This window comes from Leopardus geoffroyi, chromosome B3 (genome assembly GCF_018350155.1).
Source record: "Leopardus geoffroyi isolate Oge1 chromosome B3, O.geoffroyi_Oge1_pat1.0, whole genome shotgun sequence".
Classification (NCBI taxonomy): domain Eukaryota; kingdom Metazoa; phylum Chordata; class Mammalia; order Carnivora; family Felidae; genus Leopardus; species Leopardus geoffroyi.
In genome coordinates this window covers 72,525,258-72,552,916 of record NC_059337.1, presented here as the reverse complement: position 1 = coordinate 72,552,916, position 27,659 = coordinate 72,525,258, and the positions used below count along the sequence as shown (strand labels likewise).

Below are 27,659 nucleotides of genomic sequence, written 5' to 3'. Positions count from 1 at the left end.
TTTAAGACTTTCTGTTATTTCACCAAGTGTTAAATCGATCAGTTTCTCTATCTGCGTCCTCAATTCTTTCCCAAACTGCTAGAATCAAGCTCCTTCTTTCCAAATGTAAGGAATTTCTTTTTGCGATGAGAAAAATACTCAGAAGAATCTTAACAACATTTTCTTTTCATTTTCTCTTTTTAGGGCACAGCTGGGCAGTGACAGAGTCACAGAGGTCGTGAAGAAGATTCTTTGGTAATTGTGCAAACATAAGCCAGATTCGTGACCTTTCTGTTCTTCGGGACACCAGGTACCTCGCCTTAAGCAAGGCTTGTTTTTAAAAATCTTTGGGAGAACAGGATGCACTGCTGTGAGAATAGATAAAATATGCCAAGGCCACTCCAAACTCTCTGCAATTCCCCTGCTCTGCTCTGGCTCTACCAGAATGTCTAACTGTGCATGAGTATAAAGGAAGAGGAATCTTTTTTCCAGAAACAGATTTGGGTTGGGTCTTATCCCAAGGGTAAAGGTCCTTTGATCCTAATTGTGTCTGACACAACACTACCAGTCTTCATTCCTCATCTTCAAGAATTTCCTAACTGTCCCCTCCTGACCCAAATCCCAGAGCTAGCTAGCTAGAGGCTTGCCCTCCCCTGAGCTGCTGCTCCAATGGAAAGGCACTCACTGCAAGAGATGTGCTCACAATGGGGCGCCTGGGTGGCTCAGTCAGTTAAGCGTCCGACTTCGGCTCATGATCTCACGGTTAGTGAGTTGAGCCACCAGTCAGGCTCTGTGCTGACAGCTCAGATTCAGACTGTCCCCTCTCTTTCTGCCCTTCCCCCCACTCACGCTCTGTCTCTCTCTCAAAAATAAACAAACGTTTAAAAAATTAAAAAAACAAACAAACAAACCAGAGAGAGAGACGTGCTCACACCAAACTGGCCTGATTTGGGGGCTAGGGGGAGGATACAGAAAGTAGCCCATCCCATGTTCCCACAGCTCCATAGAATTCTTACCCCACCTGTCTTTATCTTCTCAGTGCCTCTCTTTCACCCCACGGCTTCTGAGCTGACAGCACAGACCCCAACCTGGGGCTCGAACTCAGAAACAGTGAGGTGATGACCTGAGCTGAAGTCAGACACTTAACCAACTGAGCCACCCAGACGCCCCTAAAACTGGAGAAACTTTAAAATACTTTGTGGGGCGCCTGGGTGGCGCAGTCGGTTAAGCGTCCAACTTCAGCCAGGTCACGATCTCTCGGTCCGGGAGTTCGAGCCCCGCGTCAGGCTCTGGGCTGATGGCTCAGAGCCTGGAGCCTGTTTCTGATTCTGTGTCTCCCTCTCTCTCTGCCCCTCCCCCGTTCATGCTCTGTCTCTCTCTGTCCCAAAAATAAAGAAACGTTGAAAAAAAAAAAATTAAAAAAAAAAAAATACTTTGCTTATCGGGCTCCTGGGTGGCTCAAGTCAGTCGAGGGTCCAACTCTTGGTTTCAGCTCAGGTCGTGATCTCTCCCTTTTGTGAGTTCGAGCCACTCACCTGGCTCTGTGCTGGCAGTGTAGAGCTTGCTTGGGATTCTCTCTCCCCTTCTCTATCTGCCCTTCCTGCACTCTCACCGTCTCCGTCTCTCTCAAAATAAATAAATAAACTTAAAAAAAGTAAAATAAAATACTTTGCTTATCTAATTAGCTAGGGTAGATACGGTGAAATTGTTTTTAATTTTTTGAAAAATTTTCAGTCCGCCACTTCCCTTACTTTAAATACCTAAATTTCCACAGCTGAAAACAGGAGTGGACCCAAAGCAAAATGACACAGAAAGCTGATGGGGTAGAGGGTGAACGGGGCGGGGAGGGGGGGGCAGGGGTGGGGTGGAGGGGGATGGAGTATGGCCAGACTATTTTTCTCTCGCTCGTCAAGAGATCTGATCCTTCTTCAAACTTACTTCCTGTTTCTCCAAAAATCCACTGGAAATCTACTCTGCCAACCTCTCTGCACCACAGATTGCCCACCTCTGCAACCTCTGACCACCACACCCCAAGTCAAAACCACCATCCTCTGTCTTGTCTGCCTAGAAAAGTAACCCCCTTTCAAACCCACCAGCTGTAACACACCTCAGTTTCCTGATCTCACCAAGCAGAGCCCCCAGAATCTAGAGACTAAAAGGTTACAGCAGGGCACCTGGAAAAAGTGGAGTCTGGTTTATGCACAACAAATGAGAAAAATCAGACTAGCAAGGCAGATAAACTAGAGAGGATTTTTCACTATACATAAATACGCATTATAGAAATCTGTTAAATAAATCCCCCAGTGGTACCATTCTATTAATTATTTATACAAAATTTTACTTTCATTTAAAAAATCTCAGGATTACATCACTTGCCTAAGTGGCAGCACACTAATATTATGTCTGTATTGACAACAAAATTACTTTGGCTCATAATTACTGTTTTATGCGTAATCTTAATCCCAACTATTTCTATCTTTTCTGTATACTCTACCCAAAAAAAGAACTAGTCTTCCCATCTATTTTCAAATAAATCAAGGCGCCCTCCTAAAACTCAGGCAGTAAAAATTTGATATTTCTTCTTTCTCTGTGGGCAGAGGGCACGCTTAACATTTTCTATGGACCCTGAACTGAAGAGCCAGGTATATTAAGTATTATTATTACTATTAATAGCTCCTAAATCTTAATATGTGAATTAAGTTACTTTTCAAAATAACCAAGATAAAATCTCTTGGGGAAATTTCCTGGTGGAGATTAAAGGATTAAACCTGTTAATACTCACATGTTATTTATAATTAATCTGTTACCATTTAAATTGCTCTCTGCAAATAGTCATTTAAATTACAAAGATACTATAGTTAAATGGCAGATGAATCCATCTCAAACCTGAGTGTGGGGAGAAAAATCTTTATCAAATAGTCTCTTCAACAAATACGTGTCATGCCTCTATCTTTTCTTATCATCTGGACCAGGAACTTCAAATTCTCTCAAGGTCTTTAGAGAGAGTTACTGTACAGTTGACTTTATACACACACACACACACACACACACAAATATATGTATATGTATATATATGTATATATATGTATATAAAATATATATGTATATATATTATATATTATATATATATGCCATGTATATATATATACACACACACAAATATATGTGTATGTATATGTATGTATATACATGTATATATATGTGTATATATATGTGTATACACATGTATATATGTGTGTATACATATATGTATGTATATATATGTATATATACATGTATATATATACACACACACACAAATATATGCGTATGTATATATATGTATACACATGTATATATGTGTGTATATACATATATATGTATATATACATGTATATATACACACACACAAATGTGTATGTATATATATGTATATATATGCATATAAAATATATATTTATATATATTATATATATGCCATGTATATATTCACACACATACACACTAAAGATCAAGTCCTGCATTAACCAATGCTATTATAATACACAATAAAAATTGCTCTATAACCCCATACAAAAACATACAATTCCAAACCAAAGGACCACATCAATCAACCAATAAATCTAAATAATATCCTAGAGCAATAAAAAACAAGAGTGGCCCTTGGAGTTTGTTATAATAAAACTAAACGCATAAGAATGAGATGTTCGCTAGTCAGTGGGTGGGTCCAAGGATTAGACAAACAAGATACAGCAGAGAAAGAAACACTATGTCTGTTCGGTGGGGTTTGGCAACATCCATTCCCATTAGCCATTCAGTCATTCAGAAAATAAATGATCACGTTTACTGTGTTAGATGGGATGACTAATAGGGGAGACAAATAAGAAACTGGACAATAGTAGTAGAATGTGATACATGCTCTGAGAAATATAAGCATGGTCCTCAGGAATCGGGAAAGTCTTTTTGCAGATAAGGGTCTCCCAACTTAGTCCTGAAGGGAAAGTGAGCATTACCCAGGTGAAGGGAACAAAGAAGGTATGGTGTGCATAGGCTCCCAGCTGGAGTATGCCGTTGGGAGAGCCTCGAGGGGTCCTTTGAACTGAACACTAAGAAGGAATTGCAAGGGGTGTGACCGAGTGGCAAATAAGGGACATACAATGAACATGTTTGCATGCTATGGTGAGGAGATGGGATTCTAGCTGAGGCACTGCAATGATGGGAAGTGGAGGGAAAAGTAAGTTTGGCCATTGTGGGAAATGTGTTCCACACTGCTCTGCCTTAACCTGCCTCAGCCCCTCTTCAGTGGTTGGGCTTTTTGTTTGGAGTTATTGGTCCTTCTCTATCATTCACATGTCCCCCTGTGCTTTGATCTGCCAAAATCTGCTCTCAGTGTCTCCCAATCGATCAAAGATTCCATCCATCTAGGAAACTAACCAGTCTCTGGACAGTTTCTCTTATAAAGTGAACCAAAATAGTTGATGGCAACACCACCTCTTCTTTAAAATAAAAATAAGTAAATAAAAATTGTTTAAAAGTTGTGGCAGTTTCCTGTTTATCTCATCACTCAGGCAGGCATTAACCATCAGATGAAACCATTCTCTCACCACCTCCTGTGGATATTTCCCTGGTCTGACTTCACCATTCATCTCCACAGACTACAGAAAGACATGGGAGAGACCAAAAACACGTCCCTGGACACCGTCGTGACAGGCTTCATTCTCCTGGGCTTACCTCACCCCCCCAGTCTGAGGACCCTCCTCTTCCTGGTCTTCTTCATCATTTACATCCTGACTCAGCTGGGGAACCTGCTCATTCTGCTCACCGTGTGGGCTGACCCAAAGCTCCACGCTCGCCCCATGTACATTCTTCTGGGCGTGCTCTCATTCCTGGACATGTGGCTCTCCTCAGTCATTGTCCCTCGGCTAATATTGGATTTTACTCCTGCCAGCAAGGCAATGCCCTTTGGTGGCTGTGTGGCTCAACTGTATTTCTTCCACTTCCTGGGCAGTACCCAGTGTTTCCTCTACACCTTGATGGCCTACGACAGGTACCTGGCAATATGCCAGCCCCTGCGCTACCCCGTGCTCATGAATGGGAGGTTATGCACCATCCTCGTGGCTGGGGCTTGGGTGGCCGGCTCCATCCATGGGTCTGTCCAGGCCACCCTGACCTTCCGTCTGCCATACTGTGGGCCCAACCAAGTGGATTACTTTATCTGTGACATCCCTGCAGTATTGAGACTGGCCTGTGCTGACACGACCGTCAATGAGCTTGTGACCTTTGTGGACATTGGGGTGGTGGCTGCCAGTTGCTTCATGTTAATTCTGCTCTCCTACGCCTGCATAGTCCGCGCCATCCTCAAGATACGCACTGCTGATGGGCGGCGCCGAGCCTTCTCCACCTGCGGCTCCCACCTAACCGTGGTCACAGTCTACTATGTCCCCTGCATTTTCACCTACCTCAGGGCTGGCTCCAAGAGTCCCCTGGATGGGGCAGTGGCTGTGTTTTACACTGTTGTCACTCCATTACTGAACCCCCTCATCTATACCCTGAGGAACCAGGAAGTGAAGTCCGCTCTGAAGAGAATAACAGCAGGTGGAAAGGCCACCAGAGAAAACAAGTAACTACAGGCCCAGGGACTTCCTGCCTCACCATTGCTACCACACCTCTCAGCTTCTGCTGCGTGTGGCAAACGTTCCATAAACTGCTATGAATTTACACTGAACTGAATTTAATTCTATTGAGAAGAGACTTCTGAACTCCTTGTATTCACAATCTTTTCTTCTCATTAAATTGGTTCAAATTGTTTGACATTATTTGTTTAGAAACAAACGGACGCATTACTTCTACCCCTTGGCTACCTTGTGAGATATGAAAATGCTTTAGGAAAGGCTGAAGAGGATGAGAATGTGACAACAACTTTGGAAGTCTGTTCTGCCAGAAAATTCGACATTCTCTTTGCCCCTAAACCCTAGACTTCTATAGCTTCAATGTTTCTTTGCTTATGCATGGCATTAACATTCCCCAGCACTTCAACTTGAAAATACTGGATCATGTATGAAGTTCCCTTCCTGTTCCTCGCTGTCCCCATGTGCTGAGACACCAAATTCTGTCCCCTCCACTTTTACAATGTCTCTCTTGATGTCCTGACTAGTCTTTTGTCTTCTTCCTCCTCATCCACACCATAGTGAAAATTACTCTTCTGAAACGTACAAGCTATAGGACTCTCCAGTGAATGTAAAAATAAAGGCAGGTTCCTCAATCTGGAGTTCAAAGTGCAAAAAATCTGAACCCAACATACCTTATCTCCCAAGATGTCTCTACCCTCTCTTCCCTCCCCCATCCTGACTGATTTACTGCAGGCCTCAAGCATGCCCAGGGCTTGCCTGCCACAAGCTTTCCCCTCTACCAAGAATACACACCCATCAAAATTCATATTGTCCAATCTTTTAAGGACTTTTTTTAGAGAGTGTGAAGCTATGTCATCCAAATTTTAAAACTCTTCTTTTTTTAATTAGAATATTTGTACCTTCTTTTTTTGTATTTGAATGTAGTTGACACACAATGTTACATTAGTTTCAGGTGTACAGCATAGTGATTCAAGAAGTCTATACATTATTCTGTACTCACTGTGAGCATAGCTCCCATCTGTCACCATTCAGCACTATTTCAATATCATTGGCTATTCCCTGTGCTGTGTTTTTATTCTCATGACTTATTCATTCCATAACTGGAAGCCTGTATCTCCCACTCCCCTTCACCCATGTTACCCATCCTCCCACCCCTTCCCTCTGGCAACCATTAGTGCGTTCTCTGTGTTTATAGGTCTGATTCTGCTTTTTGTCTGTTTGTTTACTCATGTGTAAAACTCCTCTTAATGAAGATCTTGGCCTTTATGGTTCTTCCAACCGACCTCCTTCACCACCCTGTACCATTCAAAACACATGCAAAGAACTCTTAAGACATTTGGATGGATTATACCAATTTCCCAAAAGGAAATGGATGGCCCACTCAAAACAGGATAATTTGAGAAGGGTTTCTGGGCATAGGAGCTATTTACAAAGATACGGGAGTAGAGGAACCACAAGGAAAAGCTGATGAACCTGGGGCTTAGTAACACTCCAACTATTTACCATCCCTAGGCAAGAAGGGACAAGGGAGGGAACAATTAGGAGAACCTGGAAAAAAAGGGTCACATAACTCACACATGCCTTCTCCTCTGGAGTATTAACACACTTGTAGATATCCCTGTAGACACTAGGTTTTCCTAACAATGTACTCTTGTTGATGATACCATTTTACACCACCTGAGGTAGGGTGTACTCTTGTTGGCGAGAGCATTTTCCTCCACCACTCATTTGGTTTATTTTTCTTAGGAACTAAAACTAAAGAGAGGTTAACTGCCACCATGAGAACATACTCGAGACATCTGAGTATCAATGTGGTCCTAGAAACTCCACAAACATGAGGACTAAAAAATAACTGGACGATAGGATGTTGTATCTTGGGGTGCTTGGGTGGCTCAGTCAGTTGAGCATCTGACTCTTGATTTAGGCTGAAGTCATAATCCCAGGGTCATGGGAATGAACCCTGCATTGGGCTCCGCAATGAGTATGGAGTCTGCTTGGGATTCTCTCTCCCCCTTTGCCCCTTCCCATGCTTGCTCTCTCTCTCTCTCAAATAAAAATAATAATAATAATAAACTTAAATTTTTTTTTAATTTTATTTTTTATTTTTTAAATTTACATCCCAATTAGTTAACATATAGTGCAACAATGATTTCAGGAGTAGATTCCTTAGTGCCCCTTACCCATTTAGCCCATCCCCCCTCCCACAACCCCTCCTATAACCCTCAGTTTGTTCTCCATATTTATGAGTCTCTTCTGTTTTGTCCCCCTCCCTGTTTTTATATTATTTTTGTTTCCCTTCCCTTATGTTCCCTTATGTTTTGTCTCTTAAAGTCCTCATATGAGTGAAGTCATATGATTTTTGTCTTTCTCTGACTGACTAATTTCACTTAGCATAATACCCTCCAGTTCCATCCACATAGTTGCAAATGGCAAGATTTCATTCTTTTTGATTGCCTAGTAATGCTCCATTGTATATATATATATCACATCTTCTTTATCCATTCATCCATCGATGGACACTTGGGCTCTTTCCACACTTTGGCTATTGTTGATGGTGCTGCTATAAACATGGGGGTGCATGTGTCCCTTCGAAGCAGCACACCTGTATCCCGTGGATAAGTGTCTAGTAGTGCAATTGGTGGGTCATAGGGTAGTTTTATTTTTAGTTTTTTGAGGAACCTCCGTACTGCTTTCCAGAGTGGCTGCACCAGCTTGCATTCCCAACTTTTAAAAAAAAAATTTTAAAGGAGCATTGTACCTTGTTCAACAAGGAGTATAGAAAGCACAAAAGTTCCAAAGCAAAGGACACAGAAGCTGGGTTCATCCTCAAGTACTTGACAAGGTCAAGAGATGCTCAAAATTCAGAGCTCAGGAAGCTTCACTCTAAACATCATGGAAGATACTCAGACAAGATGCACTCCAATTCTTCTCCACCCTGAGAACATGTTTTAGACTGTGAGATTGTATCAGAACATCCTGTGGAGCCAGGGTTTGAACTTGGAATTATCTGATTCCCAAGTCCATACAAAACTAGTGTTCTTTAAATGTGACAACTGAGCTGAGTTCCCAGTTGGACCCACAGTACAACCATTTCCTCTTGGACTACAGGTCCAAGACCCCCAGTGGATGCCTGAAACCACAGATAGTACCAAACTCTATACATATATTTTTTCCTATGCAGACATACTATGATAAAGTTTAATTTATAAATTAAGCACAGTAAGAGATTAACAGCAATAATAGAATAACAACAATATGCTCTAATAAAAGTTATGTGAATGCATCTCTCTCCCTCTCAAAATATCTTACTGTACTGTGCTCACCCTTCTTCCTCTTGTGATGATGTGAGATGATAAAATGCCTACGTGATGACATGAAGTGAAGGGGCTGAGGTAGGCATTGTGAGGTAGCATTAGGCTACGACTGATCTCCATACAATAAGTCAAAGGGAGGATCATTTACTTCTGGACTACGGTTGGCTGCGGGCAACTGAAACTGTGGGAAGTGAAACTGTGGTTAAGGGGCGGGGGACGAGTATAATTCTAAATACCTTGGTTCTCACCGTCTGGTAATGGCTTACTCTAACCTCTAGCACCCAACCTTCATCCAAGTGGGAATGAAAGCTGTTAGGTCAGATAGAGGATGGAAATCCTACTGGAAAAGATATAAAGTATAAGAGAAGTGATCAGGGAACCTATGTGGCTCAGTGGGTTAAGTGTCTGACTTCGGCTCCGGTCATGGTCTCATGGTTCATGAGTTCAAGCCCCACGTGGGGCTGTCTCCCATCAATGCAGAGCCTGCTTTGGATCCTCTGTCCCCCTCTCCCTCTGCCCCTCCCTGACTTGTGCTCACTTTCACTCTCTCTCTCTCTCTAAAAAATAAATAAACATTAGATCAGTGACTTTAAAAAGAAAAAGAGAAGCACTCTTTTGTCTTGACCACGGTGGGCTGCGGGCAAGCGTGGCAGAAAAATGTGTGGTTTAGAAACTTCTGACTTTTAGGGAAAAGTAGGTATAAAAACAAGGTCAGAATGAATAAACCCATAGAAGCCCTTATGGATACTCCTCATAGTCACCAAATACAAAAATACCATACTGAGTGAGGAAAGAATCGATAATTTACATGTCTTAAATTTTTAAATACTCATTTCTGTTTACCAGTCACTACTTGCTAGTTTTTTTTTAATTTTTTAATGTTTTAAACTAAAAGTTTTTTAGACTCTATCTCCCTCATAGTTTCAATGAGGCACCTAAATTTTTATTTTTCATTTTTACGAATAATATACATATTAAAGGTCATTTACTTCAGCGTGAGATCCTGTATTTAAATGTTGGGTATCTTTATTTTATGTGTTGGGACTCCACTATGAACCCAGATACATTTGAGTCATTTGAAAGATTGAGATTCTCTGTTTGTTTTTTAATATTAATGTTGATGAGTAGTGGTTTTAAATGTATTTTTGTTTATTTATTTATTTATTTATTTTTAATTTTTTTTATGTTTATTTGAGAGAGAGACAGAGAGAGACAGAGAGCAGGATAGGAGCAGAGAGGGGGAGACACAGAATCCAAAGCAGACTCCAGGTTCTGAGCTGTCAGCACAGAGCCTGACATAGGGCTCGAACCCACAAACCCTAAGATCATGACCTAGCCAAAGTCAGCCACTCAACCAACTGAGCCACCCAGGCTCCCTGAAAGATTGAGATTCTTTGGATAACTTGACTTGTAGTTTTGTAGTCATCCAATGTTTTATAGCTCTTACTCATTTCATGACTGATTTATGTTTAAAACATATAACAAGCACATGATATCAGCATTGCTTTCAAACATCATACATTTCTCCCTCTAAAAGGCAATGAAGTCCAGTTCTAAGGGTCACATTTATTTTCCCTTTATTTTCAAAGACATGTTTTATAAAAGGTCTACCCTTTCTCTGTCTTCACTAGAACATAAGCAGGACATGCAGGGAATCTTTTACTCACTGATGGCACCACAGCAACTGAAAGAATGTCTAGCACATATTAGGTACTCAGTAAAACATTTGTTGAGAGAAAACCACCCCTTTTCCCTTTATTTCACAGTCACCACCGCTAAGTCCCTCTTGTTCCGTGTATGCCAAAAGACTGACTCAAAATTAGCTGATAAAAGAACCTAAACATCCAATGCTAAGGAGAAAAAAAACATGGAAACAGATATATCTCCTAAAATGTAGAGAAAGAGGAACTCATATATGAGAAAAAACTTCTGCATTTCCCTCTATACTCAAAATGAATAGGCTACAATGTTGAACAAATGCCAAAGACTTTGGGATAGCACACAAGAGTTACAATCCAAGGGGTGCCTGGGTGGCTCCATTGGATGAACCTCCAACTCTCAATTTCAACTCAGGTTATGATCCCAGGGTCATGGGATCAAGCCCTGTGAAGGGTTCTGAGCTGAGTGTAGAGCCTGCTTAAGATTCTCTCTCTCTCCCTCTGCTCCTCTTCTCTGCTCACACACTCTCTCTCTCTCGAAATAAAAAAATTAAATTAAAAATTAAAAAATATGTTAAAAAAAAAGAATTACAATGCAAAACAAGAAAATCTTTAAATTGGATGTTAGATTTTACTGTCTGTGCCCATCATCCAGTGCTTTCCTGGGCATTCCCTGCTGTCTGTCTCCTTCCCCACCTGCCCTCAGCCTCATTGTATGACCTCACTCCTCCTTTCCAAATAGGGGAGTTCTCTGTGATCTTCCCTTCACTCCTTAAGTCCACAGACCTTGTACTCTCCAATGTGCTGGATAAGTCCACTTAGAAGTTAAATAATATCAAAATAAGCCCTCCGAGAAATACAAAAATGAGGACATATTTCACAGAATTAAAAGCAACATTAACATCTCAAGCTGAGACATTTGCATTTGCTTCACCAATTTCAGAACCTCCCAGGGATAAACGAATGAGTACATGACTTACTATTTTGCATAAACAAAAGTACTCACCAAGGGATCCTTGCTCTGAATAAAGAGCCTCCCCCAAAAGCAAATTCTATCTTCAACTCTTAGGGGGATCTTGGAAGTACAAATAAGCAGAAGGAGGAGGGAAAGCAGAAGAAAGAGAAAAAGAGAGTAGTCAGTGGTTCAGAAATACTAGGATTCACTTTCGGAGTCCTCTGTTACATTCTTCCAAAGTTTAAAATTAGAGGTGTAAGCATGCATCCACTCAGGAAATACAGTTTCTCACTGCCACGGTCACCTGTGAAGTTGGGTGCAGCTTAAGAGGCCTCGTAGCCACCGCGTGTCTCACGGGCACAGAGGCAGAGGCAGAGTCTGTCCTCTGCAGCTCGGCCAGGAGGAGGTAACTGGATGCATCAGAGCGACCAAGGAACGAAGGAAAACCACCTCTCCTCTCCCAACCATCCAGAGCACTTCAGACACACGTGTGGGTGCTCCGCTGCCACGTTGCTGGTACCAATCCGGCCCGCCCAAGCCAGACGTCCGGTTCGTGCGCTTGGCCCGCACAGAGGCTCCTTCCAGAGCCGTCCCCTCCGTGGGCTGCTGAACGCCTTGTCCCGCAGCGCCTGTGAGAACACGCGGGTCCTTGGCAGGGTAGCGCTCCTGGGAGCCACAGCGTTATTTAAAAGGAGAACACTGCCACCGCTGGAGGAGTTCCTCAGACAGACACAAGTGACAGTGAAGCGGCAACGGTAGTGATCATAGTGGTAGCAGCAGCCACGGTAGCAGTAGTAATATGGGGACGGTTAGCACCACTTCAGGAAAATGTGGATCAGAAAAGACTCCTTCATTACAAAGACCAGAGGTGGCAAGCATTCAGCGGGTAGAAAATTATTTTGAAACCCCCCTGCAGAGTTCGCTACTGACTCGAGCCTTACTTCCCACCGTCAGGGAAACATAAAGAAGGAAATCCCCCCACATCTGCTGCGGGACACCCCGGGCCAGGCACTGCATCCCCGGGGCCTGAGCCGCTGGAACCGGCGGCAGAAGGTCCGTGCCCTCCCTGGGGCTGAGGGAGGAAAACCCAATGTGGATGCAAAACCCAGAAGAAACACCAGGGTGGGAAGCTCCTCTCTTGACAGGTGACTTTCAGCTTCCGCAGGAGAAGTTGCAGGTTCCCTTAGAGCAGCGTCCTCGCAGGAACGTTTTCTACTGGTGAATCCACAGGCTGTAGTCCAGGAGATTCTGTGAACACTGAACAGTAGAATGGTGTGTAAAGAACAAGAGATGACAAGAATAGGAAGAATAACACAAGGCAAAGGCAAAAAGTAGTCAATGTGACAATGTTAATAGTTTCCCTTTTGCATGACACAATAAAATAGAAAGGAATCATCTTCAGGTAGTGTGCGTGTGTAAGCACATTGAACATGTGTTTGTGTGTCGTATATGTTTTGAAAGTTAAAGGGAGGGGCGCCTGGGTGGCTCAGTCGGTTAAGCGTCCGATTGGGCTCAGGTCACAATCTCGCGGTCCGTGAGTTCGAGCCCCGCGTCAGGCTCTGGGCTGATGGCTCAGAGCCTGCAGCCTGCTTCCGATTCTGTGTCTCCGTCTCTCTCTGCCCCTCCCCCGTTCATGCTCTGTCTCTCTTTGTCTCAAAAATAAATAAAACGTTAAAAAAAAAAAAAAAAGAAAGTTAAAGAGAGAAGGGGGGCGCCTGAGTGGCTCAGTCGGGTGAGCATCCAACTTCGGCTTGGGTCATGATCTCACAGCTGGTGGGTTCAACCCCTGCATCAGGCTCTGTGCAGACAGCTCAGAGCCTGGAGCCTGCTTGGGATTCTGTGCTTTCTTCTCTCTCTGCCCCTAACCCACTCGCATTCTGTCTCTGTCTCTCTCAAAAATAAATAAACACTTTTTTGAAAATTTTAAAAGAGAGAAGGGAATTTGGCTATGCTTTAAGTATTTTTGCAACAGTTAATATAGAAATAGTCTTCAAAAAATTCAAGACGGGGGCACCTGGGTGGCTCAGTCGACTTAGTGTCCAACTCTTGATTTCAGCTCAGGTCATGATCCCAGAGTCATGGGATCAAGCCCCATGTAGGGCTCTGTGCTGAGTCTGGAGACTGCCTAGGAATCTTTCTCTCTCCCTCTCTACCCCTCTGCCCCTCTGTCCCTTTGCCCCTATCCCCCTCTGCCCCTCTTCCTCGCTCCGGTTTGTGCTCTCTCTCTCTAAAAAAAAAAATTTCAAAAGCCAGTTGCAGAGTGAGGGTGTTAACTGGTCTTATCTTTATCAATATATGTACTATATACATGTTTTTAAGTTTTATTTATTTAAGTAATCTCTTCACCCAATGTGGGGCTTGAACTCATGACCCTGTCAAGAGTCAGATGCTCTTCCCACTGAGCCAGTCAGGTGTCCCTTATACGTGTATTTGTGTGTGTGTGTGTGTGTGTGTGTGTATAATACGTGTGTATATATATATATATATATATATATATATATATACACACGTATTATATATATGTATTATATATACATATATATACGTATTATATATATGTATTATATATATAATACGTATATATATCACTATAATGTATATTATAATGATAATATATATTATATGTATTATATTATATACATACATATATATAATATTATATATACACTTTTTAAAGGTTTTATGTGTATATATTATATTATATGCATATGTATATAATGTATATATTATATACATATATACGTATACATAAAACCTTTAATAAGTGTAGGATAGAGGCGCCTGGGTGGCTCAGTCGGTTAAGTGTCCGACTTCGGCTCAGGTCATGATCTCATGGTCCGTGAGTTCGAGCCCCGCATTGGGCTATGTGCTGACAGCTCAGAGCCTGGAGCCTGTTTCAGATTCTGTGTCTCCCTCTCTCTCTGACCCTCCCCCATTCGTGCTCTGTCTCTCTCTGTCTCAAAAATAAATAAACATTAAAAAAAAAAGTGTAGGACACACTAATAACATTGGTTACGTTAGGGGCTCCACTGAGAATGGAATGAGGAAAGATTTTTTTTCCCTGCACACCTTTACTACTTAATGTGAAAATGAATAAGCTTCATTATTTAATTTAAATGACAGATCCAGGGGTACTTGGCTGTCTGAGTCAGAAGAGCATGGGACTCTTGACCTTGGGATCGTGAGTTTGAGCCCCACGCTACATACAGAGATTACTTAAAAAACAAGAACAACAATTTTAAAAAAGAGAGAGAACTGAAAAGAAAGAAGAGAAGGGGGAAATAAGGGAGGAAGAAAATGAGAATTAAAGAAAAAAGAAAGGAAAAAGGAAAAACTTCAACCATATCTTAAACCATTTACCAAGATACCTCAGAAAGAAATTTCCTGTGATCTGATAATATTTTTCCAAACCTATTGGCCTCATTTACTGTCAAAGGCAGCAATAATAAAAAAGATGGATGGGTTGCCTGGGTGACTCAAACATCTGACTCTTGGTTTCTGCTGGGGTCTTGATCTCATGGTTCATGGGTTTGAGCCCCACATCAAGCTCTGTACTCACAGTGTGGAGCTTGCCTGGGATTCTCTTTCTCTGCCCTCCTTTCTCTCTCTCTCTCTCTCTAAAAAACAAGTAAATAAACATTTTTAAAAAGATGGGCAATAACAAGTGTTATTGAAGATGTAGAGAAATTGGACCCCTCGTACATTTCCAGTGGGAATGCAAAATAATACAGCCACTGAGAAAAATCTGGCAGTCCCTCAAAATATTCAACATAGAGCATATGACCCAGGAGTTACACTCTTATGGATATTCCAAAAGAAATAAAACCACATGTCCACACAAAAATGTGCGCGTGAATGGTCATAGCAACATTATTCAAACAGCCAAAAAGTATAAAAACCAAAATGCCCATCAACTGATAAACGGATAAACAAATTACAGTATATCCATAAAATGGAATAGCATTCAGCCATAAAAAGGAATGAAGTTCTGATACCTGCCACAACGTGGATGGAGCTTGAAAACATTATGCTAAGTAAAAGAAGCCAGACACAAAAGGCCACATTTTATACGATCCATTTATATGAAATGTTCATAAAAGGCAAATCCATAGAGACAGAAAGTAGATTAGTGGTTACCAGGGGTTGGGGTGCAGGAGGGGTAAGGAAGGAAGGTGAAGAGATATTACTAGGGGAGCCTGGGCGTCCCAGTTGGTTAAGCGTTCGACTTCAGCTCAGGTCGTGATCTCACAGTTCGTGAGTTTGAGCCCTGCATTGGGCTCCTTGCTGACAGCTCAGAGCCTGGAGCCTGCTGCGGATTCTGTGTCTCCCTCTCTCTCTCTCTCTGCCCTTCCCCTACTTGTGTTCTCTCTCTCTCTCTCCCTCTCTCTCTCTCTCTCTCTCTCTCTCAAAAATGCATAAATAAGCATTTAAAAGAAAAAAGAGAAAGGCTGCTAATGAGTATGGGATTTCTTTTTGGAGCGGTGAAAATGTTCAGGAATTGGTGATCAACACACAGCCTTGTAAGCACACCAACAACTACTGAGTTGTACACTCTGAAAGGGTGGTGAACTGTATTTGAATTAACCTCAGTAAAGCTATTCTTTTTAAAATTTATTTAAACCTATGTTGATAGATTTTGGAGAATTTCACTACACTTAAGTTCGATGTATTATGCACAAAAAGGGGGGTATTTATTGAGCCCTGCTGTGATCACAATTTTGTTTTTGGAATCTCCTGTCTGACTGGGAATTTGAATCTTTGCTGCTCGTTCTTGTCACACAGGGTCAGAATCATCTTCCCTCATGGATGGCCTGTGGAATGAAGATTGTTAAAGCTACTGCTGAGCCCATGTTGACTACAGGCTTTCCTTGATTTCGTAAGTGTGCGTTAAAATTCCTGTGTACATGGAATTAAGTCTCTTGAACAACAGCAGGCTTTTGTGCAACAACAGATGGAGAGCAAATGTGTAGGGGTTGCCGCCTGCCTCCTCACCTTACTCGACTTTGTCCAAACAGCATGTTTGTTCATTTTTCTCATGTTTTCTAAAACCTGGTAGAAAACGGGAAACAAATTATTAGTGTCAGTGATGAGAAAATTGTAATAAACTTCATGCAACTGGGATAAAGATGAAAATAAACAAGCTGAAAGCAAAAGAAAAAGTTAAAGGCAATTTGTTTCCCTTGTGAATGCTCTGGAATAATTATTTTCTACTTACTGCATGTGGGTGGAATATAGTGCCTAGTTATAATAGATATAATACTGCCATCTTGTGGCACCATAAAACCATTGCCATTTTATTTACACACATTCTCACCTATGTCCCCAAATGATTAATATGGTTTTTCTCTATCAAACATATAGAAATTTAGGGGTGCCTGGATGGCTCAGTCAGAAAAACATATGACTCTTGATCTTGGGGTCATGAGTTTGAGCCCCATGTTGGATATAGAGATTACTTAAGTAAATAAAACTTTAAAAAAATTTTAATATAAAAATTTAGAAACAAAGGAAAGCTTTAAAAGCATCTAGTCCTCTTGAACTATCTCATTTTACAACTGGCATCATGTAAAACTTGGCAAAGTGGCAAAATTCCTTATGAGACTCTGTTCCTCTATCTGAAACTAGCTTTCTTTCTTACCAAACATTGCTCAAAATATGATTAACCCCTTGCTAAATAAATAAAGCCCTGATACCATTCATCTAGGTCTATGCTTTATTAAGTGGTCCAGATGAGAAGCAGCAGGTGACGGGTAGAGAGAGAGGAAGAGAGAATCCGAAGCAGGCTCTGCACTGTCAGCACAGAGCCCCACACGTGGCTTGAAGTCACAAACCGTGAGGTCATGATCCAAGCCGAAATCAAGAGTCAGATGTTCACCCACTGAGCCACCCAGGAACCACAAAATTTTCAGCGTTTAAATACTCCTACTATAGTCAATTTCAAACTCCAACATGACACCATTGTGTATAAAATTGGTAAGGGCAGTACACCATTGTATGGTGTTTTCCACCATAAAGATTGGATAGATGTAAATAACCTCACAGATACTAGTAAACATAGAAAAATGGGGAGCCTGATTGACTCAATTGGTAGAGCATGTGACTCTTGATCTAGGGGTTAAAATTCAAGCCCCGTGTTGGGTGTAGAGATTATTTAAAAATAAAATCATTTTGGGGGGCGCCTGGGTGGCTCAGTCGGTTGAGCATCCAACTTCAGCTCAGGTCATGATCTCACGGTTCTCGAGTTCAAGCCCCACGTCGGGCTCGCTGCTCTCAGCGCAGAGCCCGCTTTGGATCCTCTGTCTCCCTCTCTCTCTGCCCCTCCCCCAAAATAAATAAAACATTAAAGAAAATTTTAAATAAAAATAAAATATTTTTAGTGAAATCTTTTTTAAAAAATTTAAAGAAAAATAATTAGAAAGTGATCATTTGAGTATTATTTCATTTCTAATATATTTAATTGAAAATACATGTCCAATTGCAAGTTTATATTTAAATTTAATTGCAAACTTAACAAAGAGCTCATAAAATTTTTGAAAATTTAGCGGTAGGGTATTGGAAGCCAGTACAAACCAACTTCAGCACACAACTGATGCCAAATCAGTCTGAGGAGAACAAGTCACGCCACGTGCAATTCCAGATGGGGACATCTTCACCTGCGTGGTCCAAGAAGCCTACCAGAACTGCCACACCCCCACAAAGTCAAGAGCAAATATCCAAGGAGCACTCCAACAATTTGAAACCATCCTCTTTCTCCATGCCATAAGAAGAATGGGGTCATCCAAGACTTCAAACTGATAGTGACTAAACTGTATTTAACTGACCTAAATTCAAGGGATTTTTTTTTTCTGTCAGTATCTAGAGAGGTGGGAACATGTAAGAAAAATCAGCTCAATCATTAAAAATTAAGCCCATTTTCTTTTTCTTGTTTTCTTTTTTTTTTAATTTTTTTTAACGTTTATTTATTTTTGAGACAGAGAGAGACAGAGCATGAACGGGGGAGGTTCAGAGAGAGAGAGAGACACAGAATCTGAAACAGGCTCCAGGCTCCAAGCTGTCGGCACAGAGCCCGATGCGGGGCTCAAACTCACAGACCGTGAGATAATGACCTGAGCCGAAGTCGGCTGCTTAACCGACTGAGCCACCCAGGCACCCCTCTTTTTCTTGTTTTCAAGTAGGCTTCCCACCCAGCACATAACCTGATGCGTGGCTTGAAATCATGACCCTGAGATCAAGGCCTGAGCTGAGATCAAGGGTTGGACACTTAACTGACTGAGCCGTCCAGGCGTCCCAAAAGTTAGGTACATTTTCAATGCATTTCTGAGTATCATGTGGATAAAAGTGTGATCCCAACACTTCAAAGAAAGGAATCACAGAAATTGGAGGTCACCCGAACAGATCACGTTCTTCACAGCTCACTTTCTACATGTAGAAATGATTCCTGTTTGCTGTCAAAACAAAAAATAATGAGGATCAGGGGAGTGTAGCTCTCATGGGGGCAATGTTTCAGGGTAGAACTCCCAAGAGATAAATAGTTCTCTACAAATCTCTTGATAGTGTTTAAAAAACAAACAAAAAAAAAAAAAGAAAGAAAGAAACCCTCAGTCAAGGAAGATCTGGCTCATAATGCAATTGATGTAAGTTCAAGACACTTGAGTAGAGAAGTCTCAATCTGTAAAGAGCGTCCAAGGGCAGAGGATCTCATAGGCTGTTAGAAGGGTCAATGTTTCGTTCCCCTGGAAGATTTTAATTCCATTCCAAAGCAGAGACCTGGTTATCTATCACCGCAAGCCAAGGGGATGCTCTGAAGGACACCTTCCTCACACACTCATTCGACCAGAGAAAGACCAGCCTCCTCCGATGTTTTGTTGTTGTGTCCACGTGAGTCCAACGAGGGAAGCATTCTAATAGCAGGCCAATTCACAATAGGAGCAAAGACTTAATTTCCACACCTTAAGAGTTTCAGTAACTTTGTCAAAAACTGTATGTAATGTGTCTCTTTCCCCCACCTTCTTTCTTACCTCACCCTCTAGTCACAATGTTAACACATTAAGCATATTAATGTTGAATTAAATCAGCCTTTCTCCAGATTTGGGAGCTTTCTTCTCTAAATTGAGAAAAAGAGTTTTAAACATTTGTCTTTTCTATATTTGGGGAGAGATAATAAGGTACTATAAATGCTGTATCAGTGTTACTGAGCAAACATAGTCAGGGATGGACATGTTAACCCTTTTTCTTCCAGTGATGAGCACACACAGTCAACTTCCTCGAAGGCTGGAAGGCCTTCCATTGCATACCTTTTCTTTTCTTTTCTTTTCTTTTCTTTTCTTTTCTTTTCTTTCCTTTGCTTTTCTTTCCTTTGCTTTTTAGGATAACACTTTTTTTATTTTTTATTTTTTTATTTTGGAGAGAGAGAGCACACAAGCAGGGTAGAGGGGCAGAGGGAGAAGGAGAGAGATAGAAAGAGAGAGAGAGTCTTAATCAGGCTCCACACTCAGCTTGGAACCTGACTTAGGGCTCCATCCCACAACCCTGTTTCACAAACTGAACAGAAACCAAGAGTCAGGCACTCAACTCACTAAGCTACTCAGGTGCCCCGATACAAACTTGTTAAAGTTTCTTAACAAACACACTTGTTTTGTTTTTTGGTTGTTGTTTTTTGTTTCTTTGTTTGTTTTTTTCATTTACAGTGGAAGGATGCTGATGGGATAATTAGAATAAAACATGGGTTATGTCTCCCCACTGCATCCAAACTCTGTTCATTCTCCATGCTCTGCCTCTGCCCAGGCTGCCTCATGGCCTCAAAGGGCTGTGGTCTGAGTCTTGTCCTAAAGGCAAGCGAGGATGAACAGCTCAAATCTGGGTCATTCCTCATGCCTCAGCCTTAGTGATGTGTATCTGCTCTGCTTGGAGAAGGTCCTCAACCCTAGGGTGCCCTATACAGAACCCCAGTTCAGTGTAGGCATGCCAGAAAGAGGCCAAACCTCTGAAATAATCTGATTTTTTACAAATGAAAGAGACACTGTCTGAAAAGGCCTCAAAGTGAGTTTGCTTCCTAACAACCTATGACTTCCTGTCTGATCCTGTAAGGAGGATGACTTCCACTTGACCCTGGAAAGAGGGTTGCACCCTCCCTGACTTGGCTCTCTTCATGCCGTCCTCTTCCATTCCATCCCTAGAAGCCTTTCCCTTGAATTTCCAGACCAAAGCCCCTGCACCTAATTATTTGCTGCTTTAAATATTGATTATATCAGTGGTATCACTAGCTTCTTCTTTTCTTTAATTATATATTTTTGATATTAGAGTGCAACTATGTTAGAGATGCCTAGGTGGCTCATTCAGTTGAGTATCTGATTCATGATTTCAGTGCAGGTCATGATCTCATGGTTCATGAGTTTGAGCCCTGCATCAGGCTCTATGCTGACAGCGCTTAACCTCTTGGGATTCTCTCTCTCCCTCTCCCCCGCCCTGCCCTCACCTCCCCAGCTCTCTCTCTCTCTCTGTGTCTCTCAAAATAAATAAATAAATACTTTTTTAAAGTTTTAAAAGCAGCACCTGGGTGGGTCAGTCAGTTAAGCATCTGACTTCTGCTAAGGTCATGATCTCACAGTCCATGAGTTCGAGCTCCATGTCAGGCTCTATGTGGACAGCTCGGAGCCTGGAGCCTGCTTCGGATTCTGTGTCTCCGTCTCTCTCTCTCTCTCAAAAGTAAACATTAGGGGCGCCTGGGTGGCGCAGTCGGTTAAGCGTCCGACTTCAGCCAGGTCACGATCTCGCGGTCTGTGAGTTCGAGCCCCGCGTCGGGCTCTGGGCTGATGGCTCAGAGCCTGGAGCCTGTTTCCGATTCTGTGTCTCCCTCTCTCTCTCTGCCCCTCCCCCGTTCATGCTCTGTCTCTCTCTGTCCCAAAAATAAATAAAAGTTGAAAAAAAAATAAAAAAAAAAGTAAACATTAAAAATTTTTTTTTAAGTTTTAAAAAAATAAACATAAAAACTAAAGTGCAACTATTTTATATGATGGCCTTAACAATACCAAAAACTATTTAAAACAAGAAATGTTTTAATCTATATCACGTTAGCCACCATGTGGATACTTAAAATGTTTTTAATTGATGAATCTTAGCTTGCTTCACTCCTCAATTTAAATAGCTTAAGTGACACAACTTCAAAAAATTAACAACTCTATGATAAAAAATCACAGATAAATTAAGAGGAAAAATTATTCAGTTAGTTTTCTTCTTTTTTTTCTAGGCGGGCTCCTTTATCTCTAGAAAAGAGAAAAAAGGGGCACCTGGTTGGCTCAGTCCGTTAAGTGTCTGACTCTTGGTTTCAGCTCAGGTCATGATCTCATGGTTCATGAGTTCGAGCCTCACATCGGGCTCTGTGCTGACAGTGCGGAGCCTGCTTGGAATTCTCTCTCTCTCTCTTTCTCTTTCTGCCCTTCCCCTGCTTGTGCGCTCGCTCTCTCTCTCTCTCTCTCTCTCTCTCTCTCAAAATAAATAAATAGGCTTTAAAAAAAAAAAAAAGAAGGGGCAGCTGGGAAAGCATCCTACTTCAGCTCAGGTCATGATCTCATGTCTTGTGAGTTCAAGCCCCATGTCAGGCTCTGTCCTGACAACTCAGAACTTGGAGCCTGCTTCAGATTCTGTGACTCCCTCTCTCTGTCCCTCCCCTGTTCGCATTCTGTCTCAGAAATAAATAAACATTTTTTTAAGTTTTTAAATATTTTTTAATGTTTATTTATTTTTGAGAGAGAGAGAGAGACAGAGTGTGAGCAGGGGAGGGGCAGAGAGAGAGGGAGACACAGAATCCAAAGCAGGCTCCAGGCTCAGAGCTGTCAGCACAGAGCCCGACACGGGGCTCCACCCGCAAACTGTGAGATCATGACCTGAGCCGAAGTCAGACGCTTAACTGACTGAGCCACTCAGGCACCCCTAAAAAAGTTTTTAAAGGGGGGTTGCAACTGCATGGCTCAGTTGGTTAGGCCTTCAACTTCGCCTCAGGTCATGGTCTCACAGTTTGTGAGTTTGAGCCCCGAATCAGTCTCTCTGCTGTCAGTGTGGAACCCACTTTGGATCCTCTGTCTTCCTCTCTCTCCACCCCTCCCCCACCTGCTCCCTCTCTCTGTCTCTCTCAAAAATAAATAAGCATTAAAAAATAAAAATAAATGAAATTTGGAAGGATCATTTGAAAAATAATAATAGTAATAAACACATAAATAATTAAAAAGAGAAAAGGCTGTTCTCTTTTCTAAAAGTCTCTCTTAGACTCGCAGCTTAGTGCTTCTGCAGGCAATCCCTGCCTCTCCAAGAGATTCTACCTTACACCACCTCAAATCAAAACCACTTTCTTCTGCTGACTCTGCCTGGAAAAGGAACTTCTCCCTCAGACCCACCACTGCAGCCCCCCTGTTCCCATGCAGGCCAGCCAGAACACCCAGAGCCACACAGAGAGAGGTATGCCTTCCAGCCTTCTCCCAGCAGGTCCTTTGGGAAAGTGCATTCAGATGTGTGCACCACAGCTGGGAGAAGAAAGATGAACTGAGGTTTTTCTTTTTTTTTACTATCCATAGAGATTCATTATGGATGTTCCCCAAATAACTTTTTAGTATAATGCTGATATGAATTGATTTATGAAAATTTGATTTTCATGAAAAATTCTAGAAAGACATCATTTGCCTAAGATAGGAGCATATCTGTAATATGTATCTCCTCTAGCTGACACAAAATAAGGTTTCATAATTGGTATCATACACATGCTCTCAAATTTTGTCTTCCCTTTCTGTTCTAGCCATAGAAAGTACCATCCATCCTTCCTGAAAGAAATTATTCTTCCTTCTGAAAATCAGGTAATAGTGAATATATTTTTCTCTTTGTGGGCAAAGTCTATTATTAATATTTCTATGGATTCTATAGAACACGAGACATTGAGTAATATTAATCACTACCGGATATTATTATATCCACTTAGTTCTTTTTAAATAATGATGAAGATAAAATATGTTTGAGACTGGGGGTGCCTGGTGGGGTCTGTCAGTAGAGCACGCAACTCTTGATCTCAGGGTTGTAAGTTCAAGCCCCATGTTGAGCTTAAAGCCTACTTAAAACAAATAAATAATAAATAAATAAATAAATAAATAAATAAATAAATAAATAAAGTCTTCAAAATAAATAAAATAAAATCTTTACATATATGTATGTATATGTTTGAGATTAATGTTTATAAAAGCATTTTTTAAATTTTTTTGACATTTATTTATTTTTAAATTTTTTTTTCAACGTTTACTTATTTTTTGGGGGACAGAGAGAGACAGAGCATGAACAGGGGAGGGGCAGAGAGAGAGGGAGACACAGAATCAGAAGCAGGCTCCAGGCTCTGAGCCATCAGCCCAGAGCCCAACTCGGGGCTCGAACTCACGGGACCGCGTGACCTGGCTGAAGTCGGACGCTTAACCGACTGTGCCACCCAGGCGCCCCGACATTTATTTATTTTTGAGAAGAGAGAGACAGAGCATGAACGGGGGAGGGTCAGAGAGAGAGGGAGACACAGAATCTGAAACAGGCTCCAGACTCTGAGCTGTCAGCACAGAGCCCAATGCGGGGCTCGAACTCACAGACCACGAGATCATGACCTGAGCCGAAGTTGGACGTTTAACCGACTGAGCCACCCAGACACCCCTACATTTTTAACGACATTCCAGCAGTTAGATCTGTTGATGTTCCCACCTCCGTATAACTAACCTTTTAACCTCCTATCAGTTTAAAATTTTTTGTTGTTGTTGTTATTTCTTAAGAATTACAAGATCTTTGGGGCGCCTGGGTGGCGCAGTCGGTTAAGCGTCCGACTTCAGCCAGGTCACGATCTCGCGGTCCGTGAGTTCGAGCCCCGCGTCGGGCTCTGGGCTGATGGCTCAGAGCCTGGAGCCTATTTCAGATTCTGTGTCTCCCTCTCTCTCTGCCCCTCCCCCGTTCATGCTCTGTCTCTCTCTGTCCCAAAAATAAATAAACGTTGAAAAAAAAAAAAAAAAAGAATTACAAGATCTTTTAGTTTAAGCCTAGGTAAAGATACCTAAAACACTATTTGGAGAAAAAAACTTTTTTTTTTGAACAAACCATTCATCAAAGGGAGGTTTTAAATAATATGGTGCTCAGGTGTTTAATACCTTTAAAGTGTTTTTGAGAATCTCATTTGTTGAAAGTCAAATAAGATCTTAAAATAATAACACACCAAAGGTGAAATCCTATAAAAATCAATCTGTTATAATCCAAATCACCAAAACCAATAAACTACTGAGGTCAATCAATAAAGTTAAATAACATTCTAAGGCAAACAGAAAACATGGGTGATGCCTTTGACTTTGTTTACGCTGGGGACAGACTCACACTGCTGAAGTATGTGGCCAGTCCCCTCACCCGTCAGTGCTGACTTTGTGACACAAAGCAGGAGAGATGTGATCACACAGGGAAACAGGATGCAGGACTAACCCAAGTTGGCAAACCCATTCAGTCAGACAACCAGCCAACATTTATTAATTACCTTACTGTTGCCAAACACTGTGGCAGGTGCTGCAGATACAATAAAAGAACAAAAAAGACTTGGTCTGTGCTCTGAAGGAGCTTATAATCTAATAGAAGAAACCAGGGAGCATTTAGGCAAATAGCTCTCATCACACTGTGCTGCAACTGCCGTTTACAATATAAATTCGTATCTCCAAGAAGATTGTCTTCTAAGGGAGAAAAACTCTTCCCAAAGGAAGTGACAGCCAAGTGAGTCCTGAGGAATGAGACTGTGTTGAGATGAATCAGTATACTCCAGAAGTGGGGCCAGAAGGTCCTTGGTGCTCTGAGGGAACCAAAGAAAGAAGATTATAGAAATATATAAGGGTTAGATTTCAAAGATTCTTGTAGATCTACAAGAAACATTTTGAGAAGTCCATTCCAACAATAGGGATGGTAATTATGGAGTAACTGGTCCACATTGCTCCAAAATCGATTTCTCTGTGGTCTCCCTTGGGGTTACACACCCATCATATTCACGAACACTGTTATTAAGACATAACCTTGTGCCTTGGCTTCCAATACTTGAAATAGTATCTCCCATAGAAGGAGCATGTCAGGACATCTAGAAATCAACCAGCCTCTGAGGGCTTGTCTTGCAGAGCAAACCCAGATGACTGATGGCAAATGCTTTCTACTTTAAAATAAAGAAGTCCTCTGTATCCCCCCTAGACTCTGGTCATGAGATGAAACCATTCTCTCACCACCTCCTGTGGATATTTCCCTTGTCTGACTTCACCACTCATCCCGACATACTACAGAAAGACATGAGAGAGACCAAAAACACATCCCTGGACACCATCGTGACAGGCTTCATTCTCCTGGGCTTACCTCACCCCCCCAGTCTGAGGACCCTCCTCTTCCTGGTCTTCTTCATCATTTACATCCTGACTCAGCTGGGGAACCTGCTCATTCTGCTCACCGTGTGGGCTGACCCAAAGCTCCACGCTCGCCCCATGTACATTCTTCTGGGCGTGCTCTCATTCCTGGACATGTGGCTCTCCTCAGTCATTGTCCCTCGGCTAATATTGGATTTTACTCCTGCCAGCAAGGCAATGCCCTTTGGTGGCTGTGTGGCTCAACTGTATTTCTTTCACTTCCTGGGCAGTACCCAGTGTTTCCTCTACACCTTGATGGCCTACGACAGGTACCTGGCAATATGCCAGCCCCTGCGCTACCCCGTGCTCATGAATGGGAGGTTATGCACCATCCTCGTGGCTGGGGCTTGGGTGGCCGGCTCCATCCATGGGTCTGTCCAGGCCACCCTGACCTTCCGTCTGCCATACTGTGGGCCCAACCAAGTGGATTACTTTATCTGTGACATCCCTGCAGTATTGAGACTGGCCTGTGCTGACACGACCGTCAATGAGCTTGTGACCTTTGTGGACATTGGGGTGGTGGCTGCCAGTTGCTTCATGTTAATTCTGCTCTCCTACGCCTGCATAGTCCGCGCCATCCTCAAGATACGCACTGCTGATGGGCGGCGCCGAGCCTTCTCCACCTGCGGCTCCCACCTAACCGTGGTCACAGTCTACTATGTCCCCTGCATTTTCACCTACCTCAGGGCTGGCTCCAAGAGTCCCCTGGATGGGGCAGTGGCTGTGTTTTACACTGTTGTCACTCCATTACTGAACCCCCTCATCTATACCCTGAGGAACCAGGAAGTGAAGTCCGCTCTGAAGAGAATAACAGCAGGTGGAAAGGCCACCAGAGAAAACAAGTAACTACAGGCCCAGGGACTTCCTGCCTCACCATTGCTACCACACCTCTCAGCTTCTGCTGCGTGTGGCAAACGTTCAAAAATATATGTTGGCTTGGGGCGCCTGGGTGGCGCAGTCGGTTAAGCGTCCGACTTCAGCCAGGTCACGATCTCGCGGTCCGTGAGTTCGAGCCCCGCGTCGGGCTCTGGGCTGATGGCTCAGAGCCTGGAGCCTGTTTCCGATTCTGTGTCTCCCTCTCTCTCTGCCCCTCCCCCGTTCATGCTCTGTCTCTCTCTGTCCCAAAAATAAATAAACGTTGAAAAAAAAATTAAAAAAAAAAATATATATATATATGTTGGCTTAAGCTGAACTGGATGTAATTCTACTAAGAAGCTTCTAGTGCTATATTTAACCGCAATAAATTGGCCAGAGCTGTTTTATACTTTTCCGATCCACCTCTCAGGAGAAAGCACACTCTACACAAATGTTGAATATGAGGAGTAATGCCCTATCTAGGAGGAGGGGGATTATTCCAGAAAAATTGGGGAATACCAGTATAATGCTACCCTACCACCCTCCATCCATGGCTTCAGTCATAATTTCCCAAGCCTCTAGCCACTTGGATCGCTTTGCTCACATCAGGGAGATGAATCACCTACCAACGTTCACATCGGAATTTTAAGTGAGAAGAAAATAAACCTCTAATCCTTTAAATCATGGATTTGTTAATGGATTACTTTATCGCAGGAGCCTTACCTCATCCTTATTAATATTTCACTCAATCAGCAATTTTTTTAAAATTAAAACAGAACCAGGAAAGACTTTCAAACTACATCTAAATTGTCCAAAGTATCCAGAAAAAAACTCTTGGCCGATTATCATAATGCCAAATA

The 27,659-nt window shown here is 42.2% G+C and overlaps 2 protein-coding genes across 2 annotated transcripts; both read left to right on the top strand.

The window, feature by feature from the left end:
* The first annotated feature begins 187 nt into the window (after window positions 1–187).
* Window positions 188–26,874, top strand: LOC123583313 (olfactory receptor 10G2-like). The gene is made up of 4 exons (XM_045450328.1): window positions 188–289; window positions 16,298–16,391; window positions 23,301–23,358; window positions 25,739–26,874. The coding sequence occupies exon 4, from the start codon at window positions 25,753–25,755 to the stop codon at window positions 26,788–26,790; it is 1,038 nt and encodes a 345-aa protein (XP_045306284.1). The 5' UTR covers window positions 188–289; window positions 16,298–16,391; window positions 23,301–23,358; window positions 25,739–25,752; the 3' UTR covers window positions 26,791–26,874.
* Window positions 190–5,769, top strand: LOC123583315 (olfactory receptor 10G2). Its single transcript, XM_045450329.1, has 2 exons — window positions 190–289; window positions 4,527–5,769. The coding sequence occupies exon 2, from the start codon at window positions 4,545–4,547 to the stop codon at window positions 5,580–5,582; it is 1,038 nt and encodes a 345-aa protein (XP_045306285.1). The 5' UTR covers window positions 190–289; window positions 4,527–4,544; the 3' UTR covers window positions 5,583–5,769.
* Window positions 26,875–27,659: the final 785 nt, after the last annotated feature.

Excerpts from the sequence above, each read along its gene's own strand:
- LOC123583315 (XM_045450329.1), top strand. The coding sequence starts at position 4,545 with ATGAAACCATTCTCTCACCACCTCCTGTGGATATTTCCCTGGTCTGAC.
- LOC123583313 (XM_045450328.1), top strand. The coding sequence starts at position 25,753 with ATGAAACCATTCTCTCACCACCTCCTGTGGATATTTCCCTTGTCTGAC.